This window comes from Rousettus aegyptiacus, unplaced genomic scaffold (genome assembly GCF_014176215.1).
Source record: "Rousettus aegyptiacus isolate mRouAeg1 unplaced genomic scaffold, mRouAeg1.p scaffold_m13_p_6, whole genome shotgun sequence".
In the NCBI taxonomy this organism is placed as follows: domain Eukaryota; kingdom Metazoa; phylum Chordata; class Mammalia; order Chiroptera; family Pteropodidae; genus Rousettus; species Rousettus aegyptiacus.
Window position 1 is genome coordinate 56,848,215 of NW_023416309.1, and position 18,882 is coordinate 56,867,096.

Here is an 18,882-nt window from a genome sequence, read left to right on the forward strand (position 1 = left end):
CTGCTGCTAAAGACATTTAAGTCTCTTTGTGTCAGTTGCTTTTTGAAACACTTCACAATTACACAAATCATACATCGATACGTAATAGGAAAATACAGTTTAAAATTGCTTCGATCAAAAGATTCTTTAAGAAGTATTTTATTTAAACTCTGAAAAGGTTTATGTCGTTGATGCTTAGTTTGCCAATTTAACTTGATTATTTTATTACTGAGCATTAGATTTAATCGTAACAGAAACTCTCACAGTGATCGTGGCTTAAAGACGGAAGCTGGCATTTCTCCAGCAGCCAGGAGGTCCACGGGAGCTAGTCACCCCGCGTCCTCTTGTTCGTCTAAGCTGGCTTCCTTGGTGGACACGGGAGGAGGATGGGGCCAGAGGGGGACCTTTCACTTCTGTTTACGTCTCCTGGGCCACGACTTAATCACATGGACACATTTACCTGCAAGGGAAGCTGGGAAATGGAGCTTTCACTCCAGAATGGACCCTCCTAAATGGCAAGGGTTCTGGTCCCAGGGTAATAGATTTTGGGGCCAACTAGCAGCTGTATGCTGGACATCCTCCTCTCTCTCAGAATTTTTAGTAAGATTTTGTTTCCTGCTAGTTTATTTTCTGAAAACCCACACACACACTTGTGGTGGAGCCATTATTTTCTCGTTAAGTGAGTTACTACATGTAACTATTGAGTTTAAAGTGCCTCAAACTCGGAACAGTGCCCGAGGTGTCCCATACCTGCCAGGTCTGGAGGGACCTCGCACGCGCTCAGCGTCGACCGGCCCGCCGGCCCGGAGGCCCAGTGGCGCTGGCCCTCAGGTTCCTGCAGGATGCTTTACCCACTTCCTGCGCGAAGTTCTTCCCTCAACTCTCCCCGGAGCTGAGCCGGTTAGGGTGGGCGCACCAGAGCCCATGTAGAGAGGGGACGCAGGGCACAGAATTCGCCGAAGCCGCGACAGCAGGGGTCCCCACACCCCGGGCCGCGGGGCCGGCCCTGGTCCACGGCCTGTCAGGAACCGGGCTGTGCAGCAGGAGGCGAGTGGTGGGCAGGAGAGCGAAGCTCCATCTGCATCTGCAGCCGCTCCCCAGTGCCAGCATCACCGCCTCGGCTCCGCCTCACATCAGCAGGCGTTAGATTCTGACGGGAGCAGCGGTCCCGGGGGCCACAGAGCGTGGGGACCGCTGGCCTGCAGCACCTCTGTCCTCCACCCACATTCTGCCGTCCTGATCCTCAGGAAGGGCGCCTGGGAGTTGGCCTCCAGCCTCTCTGCCGAGGTGTGCCTCTGTCTGGAACTTGGTGGCGCTCTATGCGGGTGTCCCGTGGGCCTCCCGCTTTGTCCCTGGACCCTGGCTGCCATGCTGGGCCCGGGAGGGGCCCCCCACATGCCCTCAACGTGGACCTCCCCCGGCTGGACCGGCCCTGCGCTCCTGTGTGGGCCTCCCGCTCAGCGCTCCAGCCCCCGGCCTGCAGACCACTAACGGGTGTGACGCTGGTCCTGAGGGGAACCGGGGTCCTCCAGTCACTTTAGAGCTGACTTTCGCCCACTTGGCCCACATTCTAAGCCGCTAGTGGCTCTCCAGCCCAGGAAGTCAGCCCCGTTCTGCCCTCTGTCTGCAGGGGGCGCGCCTCCCGCCCGGTGGGCTGGAACCCCGCCTGTCACAAACCAACCCCCCTCTTTAACCGAACCTGCCCTGCCTCACCTTGAATGCCGGCCGCATCCTCTCTGAAAGGTCACTTCAGGTTGCCATGGGGATGGCAGAAGACACGAGTAGACATTTAGGAAACCCTTGTCCCGTCCCCACCCCCAACTGCATCGCAGCCCTCAACAAACGCCCCTCCCCCAGCCCCCGGGGGTGCTGTGCCCCCTCCTCTTTCCCCTGACCCCCTCTTCTGCAGCCCGGGCCATCCTTGCTCACCTGGTTTCCCCCTCCTGCACCCGGCTGGGTTTCTCTTCCTCACTCAGTAGCTGCCTTGTGTCTGCGGCTCCTGGAACGTGCCAGGGCTCATGCTGGAGTAGGTCAGTGACCACAGCCGGCCAGGGGGACCCAGCTGGTGCCATGCAGTGGTTTTCAAATGTGCTCGCACATGGGACTCACCCGGAGCTGCTAAAAACTCCTGTTGCGGGGCCTTCGCCCCAGGAACCAGCTGAGCAGACTGGGGTGGAGCCTGAGCCACGTCCTCTCAGAAGCACGTGACGTGGATCTGATGTGAAGGCGGGATTCCTGATTCCTGGTCTCACCTACTTCCCCTTGACGTCACAGAGAAGAATGTGCGGCACGGCGCTTTCCAAATCATGTCCTCAGTGCTCTGGGACAAGCGGTCACCCTCGGCAACCAGCACCACGACCGTCACCCCAGAAGTCCCCCCGGCACGTCTGCGTCAGGCCCGCGCTCACACCTACAGTGCGCTTCTCCCCAGCGGACCAGCCTGGCCCTTCTGTGGCACTCTGGTCCCCAGATGTCCCCGTCAGATTTCCAACCCGTCCGCTGCTCACCCGAGCCGGACCACAAGCCCAGACCAGCCGCGCTGAGCTCCCCCACGCACTCCGCGCCCGGCAGCCCTCCACTTCCGGCTCCGCGAGCCCTGGGCAAGTCGCTTGGCCTCTTGAGGCTCCATTTCTTCACCAGAGAAATGGGAGTAACAGTGATGTCCGCCCTCAGACTGGACGTCACAGGGGCCAAGCCCTGAACACGGAGCTGTGGCCCGTAGGTGCTGCTCGACATTTGCCTCCCCACACCCACCTCCCAAGGAGACGACAGGCTGCGTTCGGCCCAGCTCCACTTCCAGGCCGGGATTTAAAAAGTGGAAATCAAGTTTGGGGGCAATTTCAAAGCCTCTCCGCAGGGCACTGCCAACGCCGACGCCCTCCCCAGCCTCTCGGGCCCTGACTGACGAGCTGCATTTACACCTCCGAAGCAAAGAGTTTCTGTATTTGACTTTCAACTGTCCACAGCTCACAAAGCAGGACCTTCGAGGTGCTTTTTACAGAATGAATAAAACTAGTTCACACACAGCAAATTGCAGCATTTACGCCGGGTTTGTTGATGATCAGAACGTGGGCACATCTGCTTCCTCCCCACACCGCTGTGCACGGGGAACGATGCGCGGCCAGTGATGTCCACGGAATGCAGAGGTGGTCGGTGCGGGTCGACCTCCCCCTGCCGCGGGGGCGCGCTCTCCTGCAGGGCCTGGGAGCCGGCATGCGCAGGGCGAGGGTCCGAGGAGCCTCCAGGAGGGAGGTGACATGCCCGATGCCAGCCCAGGCCCCACCCTGACTGCTGGGGTCCAGGCGGCTCCACGCAGGCTCCGCCCACCCACCCTGGGGGCAGCAGCAGGGTGCCCGCCACCGCTGGGGGCCGCCCGGTGGCCACGTCAGCAGCGCTGGGGCTGGAGCACCGTGCGGACGCTGGCGGCCAGGGCGCGCGGCGTGGGGCTCTCCGCGGTGCAGCTCACGGGCAGGCCCTGCGCGGCCAGGGCGCGGGCGGTGGTGGGGCCGATGGCCGCGAACTGCAGGGGGAGAGGAGGGCCTCAGCGGTGCCGGCGGACTCGGGAGGGCGACGCGCGTGGGGCCCGGGGGACGCCCTGTCTGCAGGACACCGCTCCTCCTGCGAGAGCCTCTGGGCGCGGCGAGGCTGCCGGCCTGGCACTGGCGTCATGGCCCGGAGGCTCTCACAGGGCCTCGCCGCCTGCCCGGTGCGAGGACACGAGGCCCCGACCTGGGGCCGGCCGCCTTGGCCGCCTTGGCCGCGCTGGAGGCCTTAGCTGTGACCGTTCTGCTTCGTGTCTCGGGGCCCTGGGTGAGGTCGGATGTTATGTAGCATAAGGTGGCAGGGGTGGTGGCTGGACCCCCGCCCCGCAAGGCCAGAGGGCAGGGACACACGTCTCTGAGCTGCGAGCCTGAGCAACGGCCCCCGGCCCCGGGTGTGCCCCGAGACCCGCCTGCGTCTGATGGCACGAGGGCTGACCGTGCAGGTCTCTGTCCCAGATCACGCCCGCACCCCCCTCCACCTCGGCCCCTGAAGCCAGTTCAAGAGCATTGTCACGACAGGCACCACGGGGGGTGATTACGTGTAGACCTGTAACCGATGCAGTCCCCCGAAATGTGACTGTCAGTCCTTTGAATAAAGAGACGCCAACGGGGAGTGCGTGGAGAACAGACGACCCCGGGACACTCAGATGGGGCAGGAGGGAAGGGCGCGGCCCCCGTGCCAGGCCCTGACCAGGGCGTCGCCCGAGTCCTCACCCAATCCCGAGGCTGGTCCACCAGGGCAGACCGTCTACGTGTCCGCAAAGGCCACAGAGGCACGGTTACCCTCGTGTGACGAGGGAGGAAACGGGCTCAGGGGGTTAAGTCCCTTGTCCCGGAGTGCCAGGCCGGCAGAGGCGCTGCCCAGCTTGAGGCGGGGGCTGGGGGCTGGGGGCTGGGGGCCCCCTGGGCCCTGCCTTTCCACTTCTGCCGAGCTGCCATCGGGTGCCTGCTAGGTCAGGAGTGCTTTGACTTTTCTGTGGAAACTCTGGGATAATCAGTAAAAATGTTATAAAAAAAAATCTGAAAAAGACCAAAACCCCATTGAATACGTCACCTTGATGCGACCGATGTCGTCACCAGACAACTCCTGAATGTGCTTGAGACTGTACGCAAGGCCGGAGGGACTGAAAAACGTGATGCTGGCCGGAACGCCCTGCGGGGAGAGGCCGGTCAGGGCCGCGGCCTGAGGCCGCAGCGGAGAGAGAACCCCCTGCCACACGGACGAGGAGCAACCACGAGGCCACTATCGGCGGCCGGCTCACTGTGTCTGGGACGCTGCGCACAGGGCTCTGTGTAAATCTCCCCCTCTGATCCTTACAAAAACCTTTCTAGATGGTCTCTTCCCATTCCACAGATGCAGGGATGGTCACGTCCACAGTCACACGGCCAAGGGCCGGGACCACGCAGAGAGGCTGGGCCTCACCCCCTGCCTGTCCGCCCTGCCCGTTCTCCCTAAAACAGCGCTCACCTGCTCGGAATAGTAGCTGTTCAGGTTCACCTGGATTCCCGGGTGTGGAATCTTCTGATAGACGGTTATGCTTTCCATGGGGATCCCTGGACACGACCAAAACCGGGAAACAGACTTATTGCCCTGGGAACACACTGGCGTCTGCACCGCGTCGGGGGTCAGTGGCGCCCACCCAGGCCGCACGGGCCGGAGCGAGGGTGGGACTGGGGCCTCTGGGCCCTGCCGCCCGCTGAGCTGAGCCCCACGGTGCAGGGGGCTGAGGCGGCAGGGACGGGGCCAGGGCCCGAAACCCAAGGCTCCTTCGTGCCCACGGATGCCTTTTGTTCCCACGTCTGTGTGGACTGTCCACAAGGGCTGTCCTCGCCATTCTAGCATGGATGCTGTGAACCAAAATTAACTTTGTGATAAAGAATACGAGACATTTTTTTTTTTTTCCTCAGCAAAAAGGAGCTACAGCCCCGGAGACACAGATCCAGGCGGCGACCTTAACTGTGTTCCACCGAGACACAGGGGGGCGGCACCTGCACACGTTCCCCCGTCACACGCCAGGCACCCGAGTCGGTGGAGCCGCAGTGCTCCAGGGTGCGGCTGGAGTCTGGACAGCGAGCGCCCGGGGGGCGGAGGGGAAGCTGCACGCCACTGCCCATCGGCCCCCGCCTTAGATTTCTTCTATACGGGGACCCTGCCCCGAGGTCACTTCCCACCGCCACCACCTGCCCTGTCTTCTCGGTGAGGGCTCTGCGACACTCCGTGTGCTCCTCACTGGAGCTGAGCAGGATGAGGACCGCGCACCTGCGGCCAGGCAGGTGGGCTGCATCCCCCACCACGTGGGCATCCCCAGGCCCCGCCCCTCCCGGCCAGCCCGCCCCCGGCCCTCCCTCATGGCCTCTGGGGCTGACCACGCCGTCACCCGTGAAGGCTCCCAGCAGACCCCAAGGGGTGCGGGAGGAGGCGCGCAGAGCCTGGTGTTCCAGTCACCTTTGTCCTTGAGCGTCTTCGGCAGGGTTTCCCCTTTGAGGGCTCCGCAGGGGAAGAGGAGAGGCAATGCCGACGGCGTCTCCCCTGGAATCAAGAAGCAGACTAGTGATAGCTCTGCAGAACCTGCGGAGGCGGCGCGGCTCCGGCCTCTGCTCCTCCGACCGCGGGAAGGAAGAACTGCCGCCCTGCTGACCTTGCCACAGGAAGGTCACAGGGGTCACGTGGGCCCAGTTCCACCCAAGCCAGGGGCTGCTGTCACCCTGCAGGGGCTCCTGGGCAGCCGCACCATTTAGAACACAGGTGCCGCGGCTTAACCGGAGCGGGGAGGTCACAGGCGGGGCCTGCCGTGGCGCTGGGGTGGGCTGGATCTCGAGCAAGCACAGACACAAGTACCAGGCGGTGATGGTCCCAGGGGTGCTGACACACTGTGTACCACCATCGTCATGGAGGACGCTCTGAGGAAATACCCCGGTCTCCGGTGGTGGGTGTGTGACCATGAACAAAAACAAATGGGCTTTGTTTGGGGTGGCTTTTTTCTACTTACTGGAACAAATGTATTCTGCAAGCTTTTCTGCATTTCCACAGTGTTCTCCTTCTGTATCCAGGCCAATTTTATTCACTGGAAAACAACAAGACGTGTCTCTTTACACGGCTACTAACATCCCTCTGTTCCTGCGTTGTCTTTTTAACATACAAATATAAAAGCACGTGGGTCACACATCACGCAGGGAGTCTCCGCCAGGCCCGTGCTCAAGGCCGCAGGTGTCAGGGGGCGGGGCTGGCTCCTGGCCCCGCCCTCCTGAGGCCTGTGGCTTTAGTAAGGCTCCCATTGCCCTGAGCCCCGCTGAGCCCATGTACGACTGCGGAGACACGACCTATGGGACTGTTCTAAGGATTGGAGATGATGACAGCACCGACCCGCCATCTCGGAGGAGCTCAGGAAATGGCACAGGAGAGCCCTCGCTTTGGTAGGAGTGGCCAGCTCTGACTGGAAAGGCGGTGAGACTGGGAGGGAGGGGGGGAGGTTTCATAGAGTATGGCAACGGGGACCCCTAGCGCCTCGAATGCAGGTGGTTCGGGGTGAGGGGCTGTGCCAGCCACTTTTGGGGGACCGATGCCAGGGACTGAGCTAGAAGCAGGCACTCCGCAGGCGGGAACGCCGGTCACTCTGCGGAGGGTGGCTCAGCGCTCACACCTGTTCGCAGGAAGTGGGCCTCCTCTGAGAAAGGGGGTGCCGTGGGCGTCTGCTTGGAATGCGCAGCACGGGCTAGTAACAAACTGCAGCGTTAGCGTCAACACCCTCAGCTTTTAACTCACAGACCATCACAAATGTGCTAAGTCCAAGGGAAAAAGTTCGCTTGCAGCTGTAAACTTAGTTCAGGAACAAAGCCCTTGCTGGCGCCATGTCACCGGCCCTCTGACTGAACCAGGAAGGTCCCAGGGCACCGAAGAACCCTGAAAACTGCGGGGAACTGAACGGGGTGCAAGTACTCAGTGTGACGCTGGAGCCTAATATCGGCATTTGTGTGCCTTCCTCTTAGGCACCGAGACAGACCGTGGGAACCTGGCCCAACTGGCTTCCTGTCCTGCTCTGCCGTCCACTAAGTGGGCACCGGCTCATTCGGTCGTCACACAACCCTGCGAGCTGGACCTCGTGGGGGTCGCCCCTGCACTCTACCGTGGAGGAGGCTCGGGGCGGATCCCTCCAGTCCCTCAGTTCTGCCCTGCAAGGCAGGGCCGGGGCTGTCTGCTCAGTCACTGGCTCATGGTTTCTAAAAGCGTCAGGACCCCAAAAGCCAAAGACGGACCGAGATACTGTTCTAAAATTTGATAAGCAAAACAAAATCACATTTTAAACTGTGTGTCTTAAAAAATGAACAAGGCTGTCGCTGAGGAACAAATCCTGTTTTTCTTTTCTGCTCTCGACTACCACGCTCGGCTTGGACGTCAGCTGCCAGGTGTGGGGGATTTCCACACCAAGTGACTCTCCAGTTCCTACAGTTTCACTCAGTTCTGACGTGTGTCAGATCCCAAGACAGCCCCCGCTTCAGTCTGCAACCCCAAGTCTGGGTTCTTACTTGTGCTTCTGACGACTGGCTACGAACTGGAGGTTCCTACAACCTCACCTTGGGTTGATCATTTGCTAGAATGGCTCACAGAACTCAGAAAAATGGTTTTCTAACGACTGCAAATATATTACGAAGGATGTTTCGACAGAAAAAAATGAACAGGCAGATGGAGAGGCGCCCGGGCGAGGTATGGGAAGGGGGGCGCGGAGCCTCCACGCGTCTCCGGGCTCGGCACCCTGCTGCTGCATGGCACTGTCCTGCATTTCACAGAGCTTTCATCGCATTGGCACAACTGATTAAATCATCGGGCTGGTGATTAATTCAGCTTCCAGCCCCTCCCTTCTCCCAGATGTGGTGGCCGGGGGCAGGAGTCCGAACGTTGCTACTATAGTCACATGACTGGTTCTCCTGGCAACCGGCCCCAACTCTAGCGGCTCTCTAAACAAACTCAGGTGGAGGCGAAAGAGGTTTGTTACGAATAGCAAAAGACACCTTCATCTTTATGACTTAGGAGAGTCCGAGGGTTTTAGGAGCTCTGTGCCAGGAACAGGGATGGAGACCAAGACGTATTCCTATTCCGAATCACATCACAGGCATCTTCCGGGGTTTCGTTTTTACCTTGATTGCTTACCTAGAGAAGCGGTGGCATTTCCAACCACATACACCGGCTTAGCGTTCCATTTTTCTTTCAGAGACTTTTTCCAGACTGTAAAACAAGAAATTGTATGCGAGCTGCAAATACCAACATGGCCATCTGGACTCGTGCCCAAGGCTGTTTGTTCATCCCAAAACTGGTGATCAAAGCAAACTATTATTAAGCAAATCTGAAGAACAGCATCTCAAACTAAAATTCCATTTTTATACTATTCAAATTCTGCAGGTAAATTATCACTTTGGTAAACGTTTCAGTATGCTTTGCTTGAAATATTAAGTCATTTCCACAGATGGCATTAGAAGTATTTTTAATGTGTCTTAGAAAATAAAAATAACTGGAAGAATTAATTTGCATGGGATACTAAAAATTTTAAAATCTAGTTAAAGAAAAAATCACTACTAAGAGGTGACTTAAACGCTTACAAAGCAACGCCATCAGCCTTACTTGGAACGCGGACCTGAAAGTGGTCAAGAAACTGTCATCTCAGATGAGATGGCTCATTATCCATCAGGTCAAAGTGGAGATAATTTCAGGATCATAAATGAGCACAATTTAATAAAGAACGCTACCATTTTGTGGCAAAAAATAAACATCTTTAAATACGAGTTCAAGAGATACGAAGAGGAAATGAATTGTATAAAACGTACGACCACTGGCTGTTCAATGCCTTTTAGAAGACAAGGAAACTCTACTTCTTCCAACAGTGGGTGTAACTTCCCCTTAAAAATTCAAATGTTACTCTACCCTTTACACTCCCGCGAGAAATTCCCTTGTAAACAGTCACTGAAGACTGAATTGCATGTTCTTTCTTTCCTTCCCCACTAATGTAAATAATATTTATTTAAGAATTATTCCCGGCGGTGAACGAACCATTCTGTAAGCCTCACAGCAGACAGTGGCTGGAGCGAGCACTGGACGGAGTCAGACGGCCCGGCGTGGGGCCAGCTCTGTCCCTCAACCTGTGCCCATCCCTGGGCAAGCCAGCCACTGCCAAGGTAACTGGGACGGCTACATCGTTCCTGCCCACATGACAGCGTTGCTGTGAGAATCAAAAACAAGAACATGTTCAGGAAAATGCCTTTTAAACCATAAAGCGCTGTGGAAGGTTCCAGTGTCCATTCTGGGGTTTTCTTATTTTTCATCACCTTCATCCTCAAAACACACACAAAAGGACGAATACAAGTGTGAGACGGAGCTTCCCAAAGCGCCGCTGGGAGAATCCGGAAGCTTCTCCACCAGGAGTTTTCTCTCTCCGCTTCGGAGATGACGGTGCTCGAGGCTCTGAGCTGCTGAGTGGCCAGGACGGCACGGACCCCCGCCCCCGAGGAAAGCTCAGGCCTCCTCTTCAGCAGGAGGTAGGTGTGTCTGTGAAGTCGCCGAGGAGGTGAACTCCTGGCTCTAACAGAGGCCTGATTAAATGCGAGCTGCGAGACTAATACGCACTCGGCACTGCCACTCACTCAGTGGGCCGGGCGGCGTCCTGAGCGCTGCTCTTCGGGACTCAGGCTCTGAGGCAGGAATCACACATCGGCGACTCACAGACCCCGTCGTCTTGGAGAGCTCAGACCCTTTGCTCTTCCGGCTCCTCATGTGTCAAGTGCAAGTGCAAGTTGTATCTGCCTCAGCAGTAAGGCCTGTAGGGCCCGTGCCTGACACACAGTGGGTCCCCCAAAGTGCCAGCCAGCTCGTCGCCAAAGTGACGAGCCAGAGATGCTGGTGTTATTGTGCCCATTTCACAAACAAGGAACCTGAGGCTCAGCAAGGTCACGGAGCTTGCCAAGGTCAGAGGGCCATCTGAACCCAGGCTTAACGCGCTGCAAAGCCCTTTGGTACCTGCCCACCTGCTGCCTCCACCTGTTCCCATGACTGAAGCTGGTCAGGTCTGACTGCCTGGCCGCTGGCTCCGGACAAGGACTCACTCTTCTCAAGCCTCAGTTCTCAAGCCACAGTATGTGCACCCCTGGATTAAATGGGATAATGAATGTGAAGTGAACATGAAGCCTGGCATACAGTAGGCGCTCCATAGGTGTTACCAGGAAGCTGTCTGATCAAACAGACGAAGGTGGCTGTTCGGTCCGAACGCCGGGCTCTGTGCATGTGTTTTAACGAAGAGGGAAGGAGGCAGGAAGAGGGTCTAAGAGGCGCTCACATCGTTAGGTGCCTGGCATGGCGGGCACTGACTTCTCAGGTGTCGTTGGACCTTCTCGTCATCACTTGGAGGGACGAGACTGGCTGATACATTCTTAGGGGAGACATGGCCACCTGGGAGGTGAACACCTAGACCCTCCCCCTCCCCCCCCCCCCCAGTGACATCTGTCTGGGAGTTGAGGAGGCCACAAGGCCTCCTGTCTCCTAAGGCAGGGTCTGTGGCACCAAGCGCTCACCCCCGTCAGAACGCTAACAAGTTAACCTGTCCTGTGTGGGACATCAAGAGACGGCTTGTAAGAAGAAAGGTCATTTTCTGCTCCCTCCACAGGTTACATGAGCATGAAGTAACTTGGCACCTAAATACTTTCTGAGCTAAAAGTCACTGCAAGTTTTCAAACCGGAAGTGTAGCTGTCTCTGCAATCTGCCATCGCCAACGGGAGGGCCAGAGGGAAGAGACGTCCAGCGGGCGCACGGTGGGCCCTCACTCACCTTCCGCCTTATTGCCTTTCTCCAGACTCAGCTCCACGGCTTCCACGGCTCTGGGGCTGGTAAAAATGAGTCCTCCGTACGCTTCTGGATGAGACAGCTGCGCACCAAACAGCAAGGCACTTCACGTGACAGCGAAGCCCGACATTTCCCAGAATCCCAAATGCTCACAGGAGCAGGACGCAAACGAATCCATCCTACCTGTCCATCCATCCCCCCTCCATCTGTCCGTCCACTCACGCATACACTCACTACTTATTGAGACTGTGTGCCTGGGCCTATTCCAGGCCTTTAAGAATAGAGGGGGATCCATCGTTCAGAGTATTTCCCTTGATCGGCTCAGGTGCTGCACAGGGTGGTGGGTTCGATCAGAGAGGTGGGGCAATGGGACTCAGCCTGGGCTTGGGTGGGGTGCAGGCAGTGGGGAGACTTGACCTGCATCCGTGTTGAAACTGGAGTACTCAGGGGTCCATGCTGAAGCCCCGGTTTGCAAAGACAGTGACGGTGATAAAATCGACTGAGCATTTATTCTGCGCCAGGTACTGGACTGCTCTAGACAGGTCCCTTCACTGCCTCTGCCAAAGCGCCCCGTGGGATGGGGGAGCCACTCTTGCCTCCTATAGGAAACACAGGCTTGCGGCAGCCGAGGAACCAGCTCCAGGAGGGTGGTGGGGCCTCCCCGACCCCCAAGCCTGGGCTCCCCGTCCAAGCAGAGCCGCACGGAGCGCGTTCCAAGAACCCCTCCTGGCGCACGGGGGCTGGGGGTGGGGAGGGTCCCGTGGAGACTAGGACGCACCTGACCACGAGGTCCTAGAAAGGATCTCAAGTGATGGGGTCTCTGGCTCCCTTCTGAAGCTGCTATGGATGAGCATAACCCGCTTTAAAGAGCAGAAGGGCCCATTTGGGCCCCTCGTACACAGTGCCTTCGGCACACACACCCTGTGCAGGGGGACGTGACAGATGCCAGCTCGTTGTTTGTCCAACTGAATAAATAATCGATATTCGGCTCACACTGAAAGGAGAAAGCAGGAGGCCTTCCACAGGGAGACGGCAGGGGCCTGCTGCGCGGAGCACAAGGGTGAGCCCCAGGAGCAGGGCTGGGGACCCCGTCCCACGAGGCCAACCTGGCTCCCAGTCCACCCATCCGGAAGGGAGCTCCCGGGGAGACGCCTGGAGGTGTGTGGGGCCACACGGTGGGGTTGCCTGCGCCCTGGAACTCTGACCGGAACCACCGAGAGGCTTCCTGCGATTGTCCCCAGGGATACTGATCACTCCCACGCCTGGCGGCAGAGCCGGTGCTGCGGGGAGAAGCCCTGGTCTCGGGTCCTGACACTGCCTCTTGTTCGCTGGAGGCCTTGGGAGGTGCCCAGCCTGGGACCTCAGTCTCTAACGTGGGGAAACTGAGGTCAGGCGGTGGAAGGGAGCTTTTCTGGAGTTGCTGGTGGAGGCTCAGGTGGAGAACCCAACAGCCATGAATCCTGGAGTCAGGCAGGGCTGTGCTGCCCTGTTTTAAAGTTTGGTGGTGACATGAGGGGGAGTAAGAAAGTCCTTCTGGCTTGGGTTGGGACGGATTCTCTAGAGACCAAATGTGTCTCACTGGAAATCACGGTGCTCAGACACCGGCAGACCTTACCTTCTCTGAGAAACTGGGAAGAGACAAGAACTCAAATGATAAAACAGGGATCAAAGTGGCTTCGAGTCCATGTAACCCAAATTCCTGCAGATAAAAGAGCATAGTCTGGACCGGCCGGGGTGGTTAGGCAAATGGGGGGAGGGGGATCACATTAGTGATTATTCTGGACCAATTCCTCAGTCTCGGGTGACCCCCCCACCCCCAACTTCATGGTAAGGCCGTCACATCCCACCAAGACGCTTACCCTGACGTAGGGGTCCTGGCCACCGTCCTCCTCCTTGGCGTCTTTCAGTAGGAGAACCTTCATCGCTGCCTGGCAGCCCTCACCGGGCGCTGAGACAGGGCGGGAGAACAGGTCTTAATTAGATCTGACTCTTCCTAAGCCAGGCGGGTGGACAGGCGTGCGGGGAGAGGTAATCAGTGGCTGGCGGACGTGGCCCGCCCCTGCACGCACTGACTCAGCGTTAATGGGCTTGTTCCTTCTGAAGACCCTGCCGCTGATAAGGCCGAGGGACAGCAAGCTGGCACTTGATATCACTTGGAAAGGCAGGTGAAAGCCATTAGGCAAAGCCAGCGTTTTAGCCACATCTTTAAGGCTCACAGAAGAGAGTCCTGCAAATTCTGGGTTGTATCAATAACAATTAGAGAAGAGGGTATCTTATGTTTTAAGGAAATAAGTAATCACTTCCATTTCAAGATGGATATATATACTAGTTTGCTCTCAAACTTTAGGAAATAACACTGACTCTTCTACTTCTCAAATGATGTTTTATAAATGTCAAGTATCATGAAATAACCTTCCCAAAATTTTCTAACAACCCGGAAAATGACAGCTGAATTCATCAAAAGCCTTACATACTTCGTATCCTTTCCTCCTATAATTTCACATCTAAGAATAAATACTCAGGCAATACTCATAAGTGAGTGCAAAGATTAACATAAAGATGCTCATCTTGGCATTCTCTTTTCATTATTGAGATATAACTGACACACAAGACTATGAAAGTTTAAGATGTACGGCATGTTGATTCGATTCATTTATATATTACAACATGATCGCCACCGTAGTGTTAGCGAACACCTCTATCCCGTCACATAATTATAATTTATTTTTTTGGGAAAACTGTTAAGATCCAGTCTGTTAGCAACGTTGAAGTTTATAATACGGTATCATCGATTGCAATCACTATGCTGTGCATTAGATCTCCAGGACTTATTTATCTACTAGTTACAAGTTTGTATCCTGGTAGTCTCTATAACTGCAAATAATTAGAAACACTGTGAATGTCTAACAAGGACAGAATGGTTAAATAAGTCACAGTACAGTTATATGACATCATCAAAATATTAATAATTTAGTTACATAGATTACATAATCACAAAATAGTATTAAGTTAAAAAATCAGGATTCAGAATTACATAAATAATAGTATAATTTTATAGAAAAAAAATATATATGACAGAACATGCACCAAAATTCTAATGGCAATTATTCTGGTAGTAGATTAGGGTGGTTATCTTCTTCTTTACTTATTTCTGTATTTCCAATTTTGTTTTTACAACAAACATTAAATTCCCTTTGTAACAAGAGGGGAAAAGCACATTATAACCACCCTGAAGGCCTCAAAACAAATGCCGAAGAATTGGTGAATAAACTCTGCTTCAAATGCAGAGTATTATCCCGCAAGTACCATCAGATCTGCCGTAAGTACCATAAGTACCATCAGATCTGCCGGCAAGTTATTTAATAAACATGACACACTGATTGACAATAGTCAAACAGGGTATATTGCTTGGAGCAGAAATGTGTAAACTCCGGGAACCATTATTTACAAATTATTCCTGAGAATATTTCCAAAACATTATACTATCTACAGGATGTCTTAGGAAAATTTGGCTTAAAATGAATTGCTTTGTATCTAAGCAACCAAACCTGCACGAACAAATAGTAATTATGAAATCAAGCTCTAATTATTGCCGCTGTCAAGCTGTTAGCTGGAGAGACTGGGGATTTGGAAAATGGGTAGTATCGTTTCTGTGGGTCTTACGCAGAAACTGGGAATCTACCTTTCTGCGACAGTCAGTCACTCTTACTTGTCACCTGGCTAGGCGAGAGCCCCCATTCATTCTCAAATGCAAATCCAGGTGTTGTTGGAAAGGTGTTCTGGGGATATGATCAAGTCCACCACCTGGCAGACTACCCTACGTGATCCGGGTGGCCCTGACTCAGGCAGCGGGAAGGCCTAAGAACCGAGGCTTCTGGGAAGAAGAAATCCCTCCCGTTGACGCAGCCTTGGCAGGTGCCCGCGGCCCGCCCTTCTCACCTTGCGCTGGGGGTTTCGGACTCGCCCCCACAGTTGCACAAATCGATTCCTTGCAATCAGTCTCCTGATACATATCCCTGCGGGTTGTTTCTCTGGCTGAACCCTGACTGATGCGTCTTCCAATTCTGGGGTTCCAGGAATCTGTAATGTCACTGAGTGGCAGATGAAACTTGGCATTTTCCGCAAAAGCATGAAGCTTTCCAGGGCACACGACACAAGCGACCACTGTGGGTGTAAACACGGGACGCTTACTGCTGTCGGAAGCGGGGGACCCTGTGGCCGCAGACCTCTCCTCAGCCCTGCCTGTCCCTGCCATGGTTCTGGCTCAGACACAGGCCCCGCGTGTCAAAGGCTGTGTCGGTGACGCTCTTGCGCACCAGCTGCCAGTCGCTCCCCAAAGCGTTTCGAAACAGTTCTCAGCACTGACAGCTGGAATGTCCTCAGGGCGATTAGGTGTGCATTATTTATTGGGGCTGGGGGCCAAGTTCAAGTACCACCAAGTGCTACGAGGTGATGTGGGAGAGAGGCCTGGGGTGCTGATAACTAGTTCCCTCTCCAGGGGGACCTGAGAAGGTGACATCTGAATGACAACAGCGGTGAGGAGAATTAAAGGAGATGACATCACAGTTGAAATCTGAATGACAAGAGCCACGCAAATGTTCAAGCCTCAGAAAAAGGCCCTGTTGTCCCCAGGAGGGAAGGGTCAGCCTGGCTTGAGCGGGAAGGACAGAGCGCACTTAGGATTCCATTGGAACGGGGAACACACCGAAAGTGACAGTGATGGGACTCCACACTTCGAAGGACCTCGGCTTCCGCAACAAGGACGGCCACCGCAGGAGAGTAGGCAGTGGGGGTGGTTGGGGGTAGGGTAAGAAGCGGCTGGATCAGGAATGATACAGAAGACAGAGTTAACTACTAATGTAATTCTGGGTGAAACCATCTGTCCACAGTCTGGTTTGTGACGGTTGGGACCAGGATGGAATTAAGCCTTTCTTCTCTGAATCCCACCTAAACTTCAGGTTTGTGTGTGTAATCCTGTCAGTAAGTCAACAGATATTTATCCACAGTTGCTGTGTACCAAGCTCTGGATGTACAAAATGATTCCTGTCCTCCTACTTCTGGGATGGTAAAATCGATATTTTACAAATAAGTAAAACTAATGACAAATGCTAACGCTGAAGACTGAGCCAGTGGCGGCAACCTAGTCCCCGACTGGGTTAGGCTCCCTGGGGCCAGTGCTGCGTTGTCCGGAAGGACAGACCCACAGGTAGTCCATTCCTGCACACCTGCCGCTCTAATTCACACTGACCACGAGCTCAATACTGGGCACTAACCTGAGTGTACGAGGCAAAGCTTTACCCCCTTCTCTTATCAAGGCAACACATGGTCACCATGGGAAATGCGCAAACTACTGAAAAGTATAGTTCCTCAAAAAACTAAACACAGGATTACCATATGATCCAACAATTCCATTTTTAGGTATATACTCAAAAATATTAAAAGCAGGGACTTGAACAGATGTTTGTACACCCATGTTCATAGCAACGTTATTCACAGTTGCCGAGAGGCAGAAGGGACCCAAGCGTCCACCAGTGGATAAATGAATAAACAAAACGTGGTCTATCCTTTCCATGGAATATTACTCAGCCTTAAAAAGGAAGAAAATTCTGACACACTCTACAAGGATGAACCTTGAAGACATTATGCTAAGTGCAACAGACCAGTCACAAAAGGACAAATATTACATGCCACTTAATACGATGTACCTAGAATAGGCAAATTCACAGAGGAAAGTAAACGGGGGCTTTCAGGTGCTGGGGAAGGAGGACGGGGGGTTATTGTTTAACGGGTGCAGATAACCAGTTTTGCAAGATGAAAGACTTCTGGAGATGGATGGGGGTGACTGCTGTACGAGACTGCAAATGTAATTCATGTCACTGAGGTGCACACTTAAAAATTATTGAAATTTTATGTATGTACATTTTACCACAAACGAAATGTATAAGGGAAGAGGGAAATACAGTTACCCAAGACGTCTCACTGCAACTCTATCGACACACTGGCACTGTGCCTTCTGACTCTTTCCCCTAATTTTAGACTTTTGATAGGTCTTTTTCACAGCTTCCTCTCTTGTGTTATTGGAAGATGTTTTTGCATAGCTGTGGGACCCAGAGGGGCCAAGCGAGGCTGTTGGATGCAGGATCCTGACGTGTAAGTGCATTAACATCCACGTCGTGGCCTGGTAAACGAGACTCGGCAGAGATGGAGCTCACGGAACACGATCACCGGGACTCTGGGGACACTTAAGCTATCTTGGTTCCAATTCCTGCTGCTGAAGGATCGTTGACAGGTTACCACTGTTCTGCTTAAACCTCTCCAGCAGTGGCCGCCTCACTACTGGGACAGCTCATTCCACTTTTAGAATCACATGCATCTAATTCACTCTCCCCATTTTACAGAGGGAAAAAAATGGAAAACAATAGACCTTCCTCTCAGAAAGCTAATTAATAACCTTCTTCCTAAATGATAAGTCCTTTAATGAGCTGCAAACAGGTAGCCTGTGGGATAAACTTAGCTGGTCAATGAATTTTAATTGGCACAGGTTTTAAAAACATTTTAAAGATACAAAGAATTTGGACATTTCTTGGAAAAATCCAGATTCTCTTGAAATGTAAGAAGTTGACAGCCCTGGGCAGGCATTTCCACTTGGCCGAGACCAGCAGCCGTGGCTGTCACGTACATACTAGCTTGTCATAGTGTCCTCTGCCCCCCTCTCACAGTAGTAGGCTCCAGTCTGTAATTCAGATTTCCCCACTGGCACTGAAGCATTTAAGGTTGATCTCTGCTTTTAAAGAAACTTTCAGATCAAGAAATATGCTTAAGGAGGTACACCGAGGGAGGGTCGGCTAAGGGCAGGCACACAGATCAATCACTGACAAGGCCGCGCAGCCGCAGCCGTGTTTGGGTGATGGCCGCGGGGTCCGGCCAGAGCCTGGCGGGGGCTGGGGCGGGAGGGGGTGGCGGTTATCTGCACGGATCCGGCGGCGACCGTCCAGCTGGGGCCGCCCACTGCCCCGGACTATGGCCCGCACCCAAGTCATCAGGGGCCTCGGGCCTCCGCTCCCGACTCGTCATGCACTCCCTAGCGCCGCAGGCCTCTGCGTCTTCGTCCCTACGTCAGCGGCGACACCTACCTCGCCGGGCAGGTGAGGCCCGAAAGGTCTAGGAGCTGGGGCCGTGGCCAGCCAGGCGCCCGGCTCTGGGAAGTCGCTTAGGGCAACGGTATCTCGCGACCCCAACCGGGAGGCTGAGAGGCTGCGGGAGCGGTGAGCGGGGGCCAGGGAGGTCTCGCACCACGTGGCCTGAGCTGCCCTGGCGACAGCCCGCGCGGGGCCGCCGGCCACCACCAGCGCGGCCCCGGGTTGCGGAACCCCGGTGACGCACAGCTGGAGTTCGCGCATGCGCCTCGGCACCGGCCCCGGGGAGACGCCTCCGAGATGGGTCGAACCACTGCGCGAAGGGGAGAGGGGGCTTGGGAGGGAGTAACGGAAGGCCGAGGGAGGAAGAAGAGGCCAAGACAGGACCCCCGGCTGGACTTG

At 55.0% G+C, this 18,882-nt stretch overlaps 1 protein-coding gene across 2 annotated transcripts; it reads right to left on the reverse strand.

The window, feature by feature from the left end:
* Nucleotides 1-2,900: 2,900 nt before the first annotated feature.
* Nucleotides 2,901-18,728, reverse strand: UROS (uroporphyrinogen III synthase). Of its 2 annotated transcripts, XM_016148250.2 has the most exons (11): nucleotides 18,478-18,728; nucleotides 15,284-15,508; nucleotides 13,204-13,292; nucleotides 12,960-13,043; nucleotides 11,330-11,426; nucleotides 8,668-8,742; nucleotides 6,512-6,586; nucleotides 5,968-6,051; nucleotides 4,990-5,075; nucleotides 4,576-4,674; nucleotides 2,901-3,499 (listed from the first exon to the last, which is right to left on the reverse strand). In XM_016148250.2, the coding sequence occupies exons 2-11, from the start codon at nucleotides 15,354-15,356 to the stop codon at nucleotides 3,365-3,367; spliced, it is 897 nt and encodes a 298-aa protein (XP_016003736.2). In that variant the 5' UTR covers nucleotides 15,357-15,508; nucleotides 18,478-18,728; the 3' UTR covers nucleotides 2,901-3,364. The 2 variants fall into 2 exon arrangements, with proteins under 2 accessions (XP_016003736.2, XP_016003737.2); XM_016148251.2 differs by lacking the exon at nucleotides 15,284-15,508 and having other exon boundaries at nucleotides 18,478-18,727.
* Between the last annotated feature and the right edge of the window lie 154 nt (nucleotides 18,729-18,882).

Bases quoted from the DNA above. Each gene is read 5' to 3' on its own strand.
- UROS (XM_016148250.2), bottom strand. From the start codon at position 15,356: ATGTATCAGGAGACTGATTGCAAGGAATCGATTTGTGCAACTGTGGGG. The intron at 13,293-15,283 runs GTGAGAAGGGCG...GCCCTGTCTCAG, and splicing joins TCCGAAACCCCCAGCGCAAG to CGCCCGGTGAGGGCTGCCAG. The intron at 5,076-5,967 runs GTGACTGGAACA...GGTCGTGTCCAG, and splicing joins GAAGACGCTCAAGGACAAAG to GGATCCCCATGGAAAGCATA.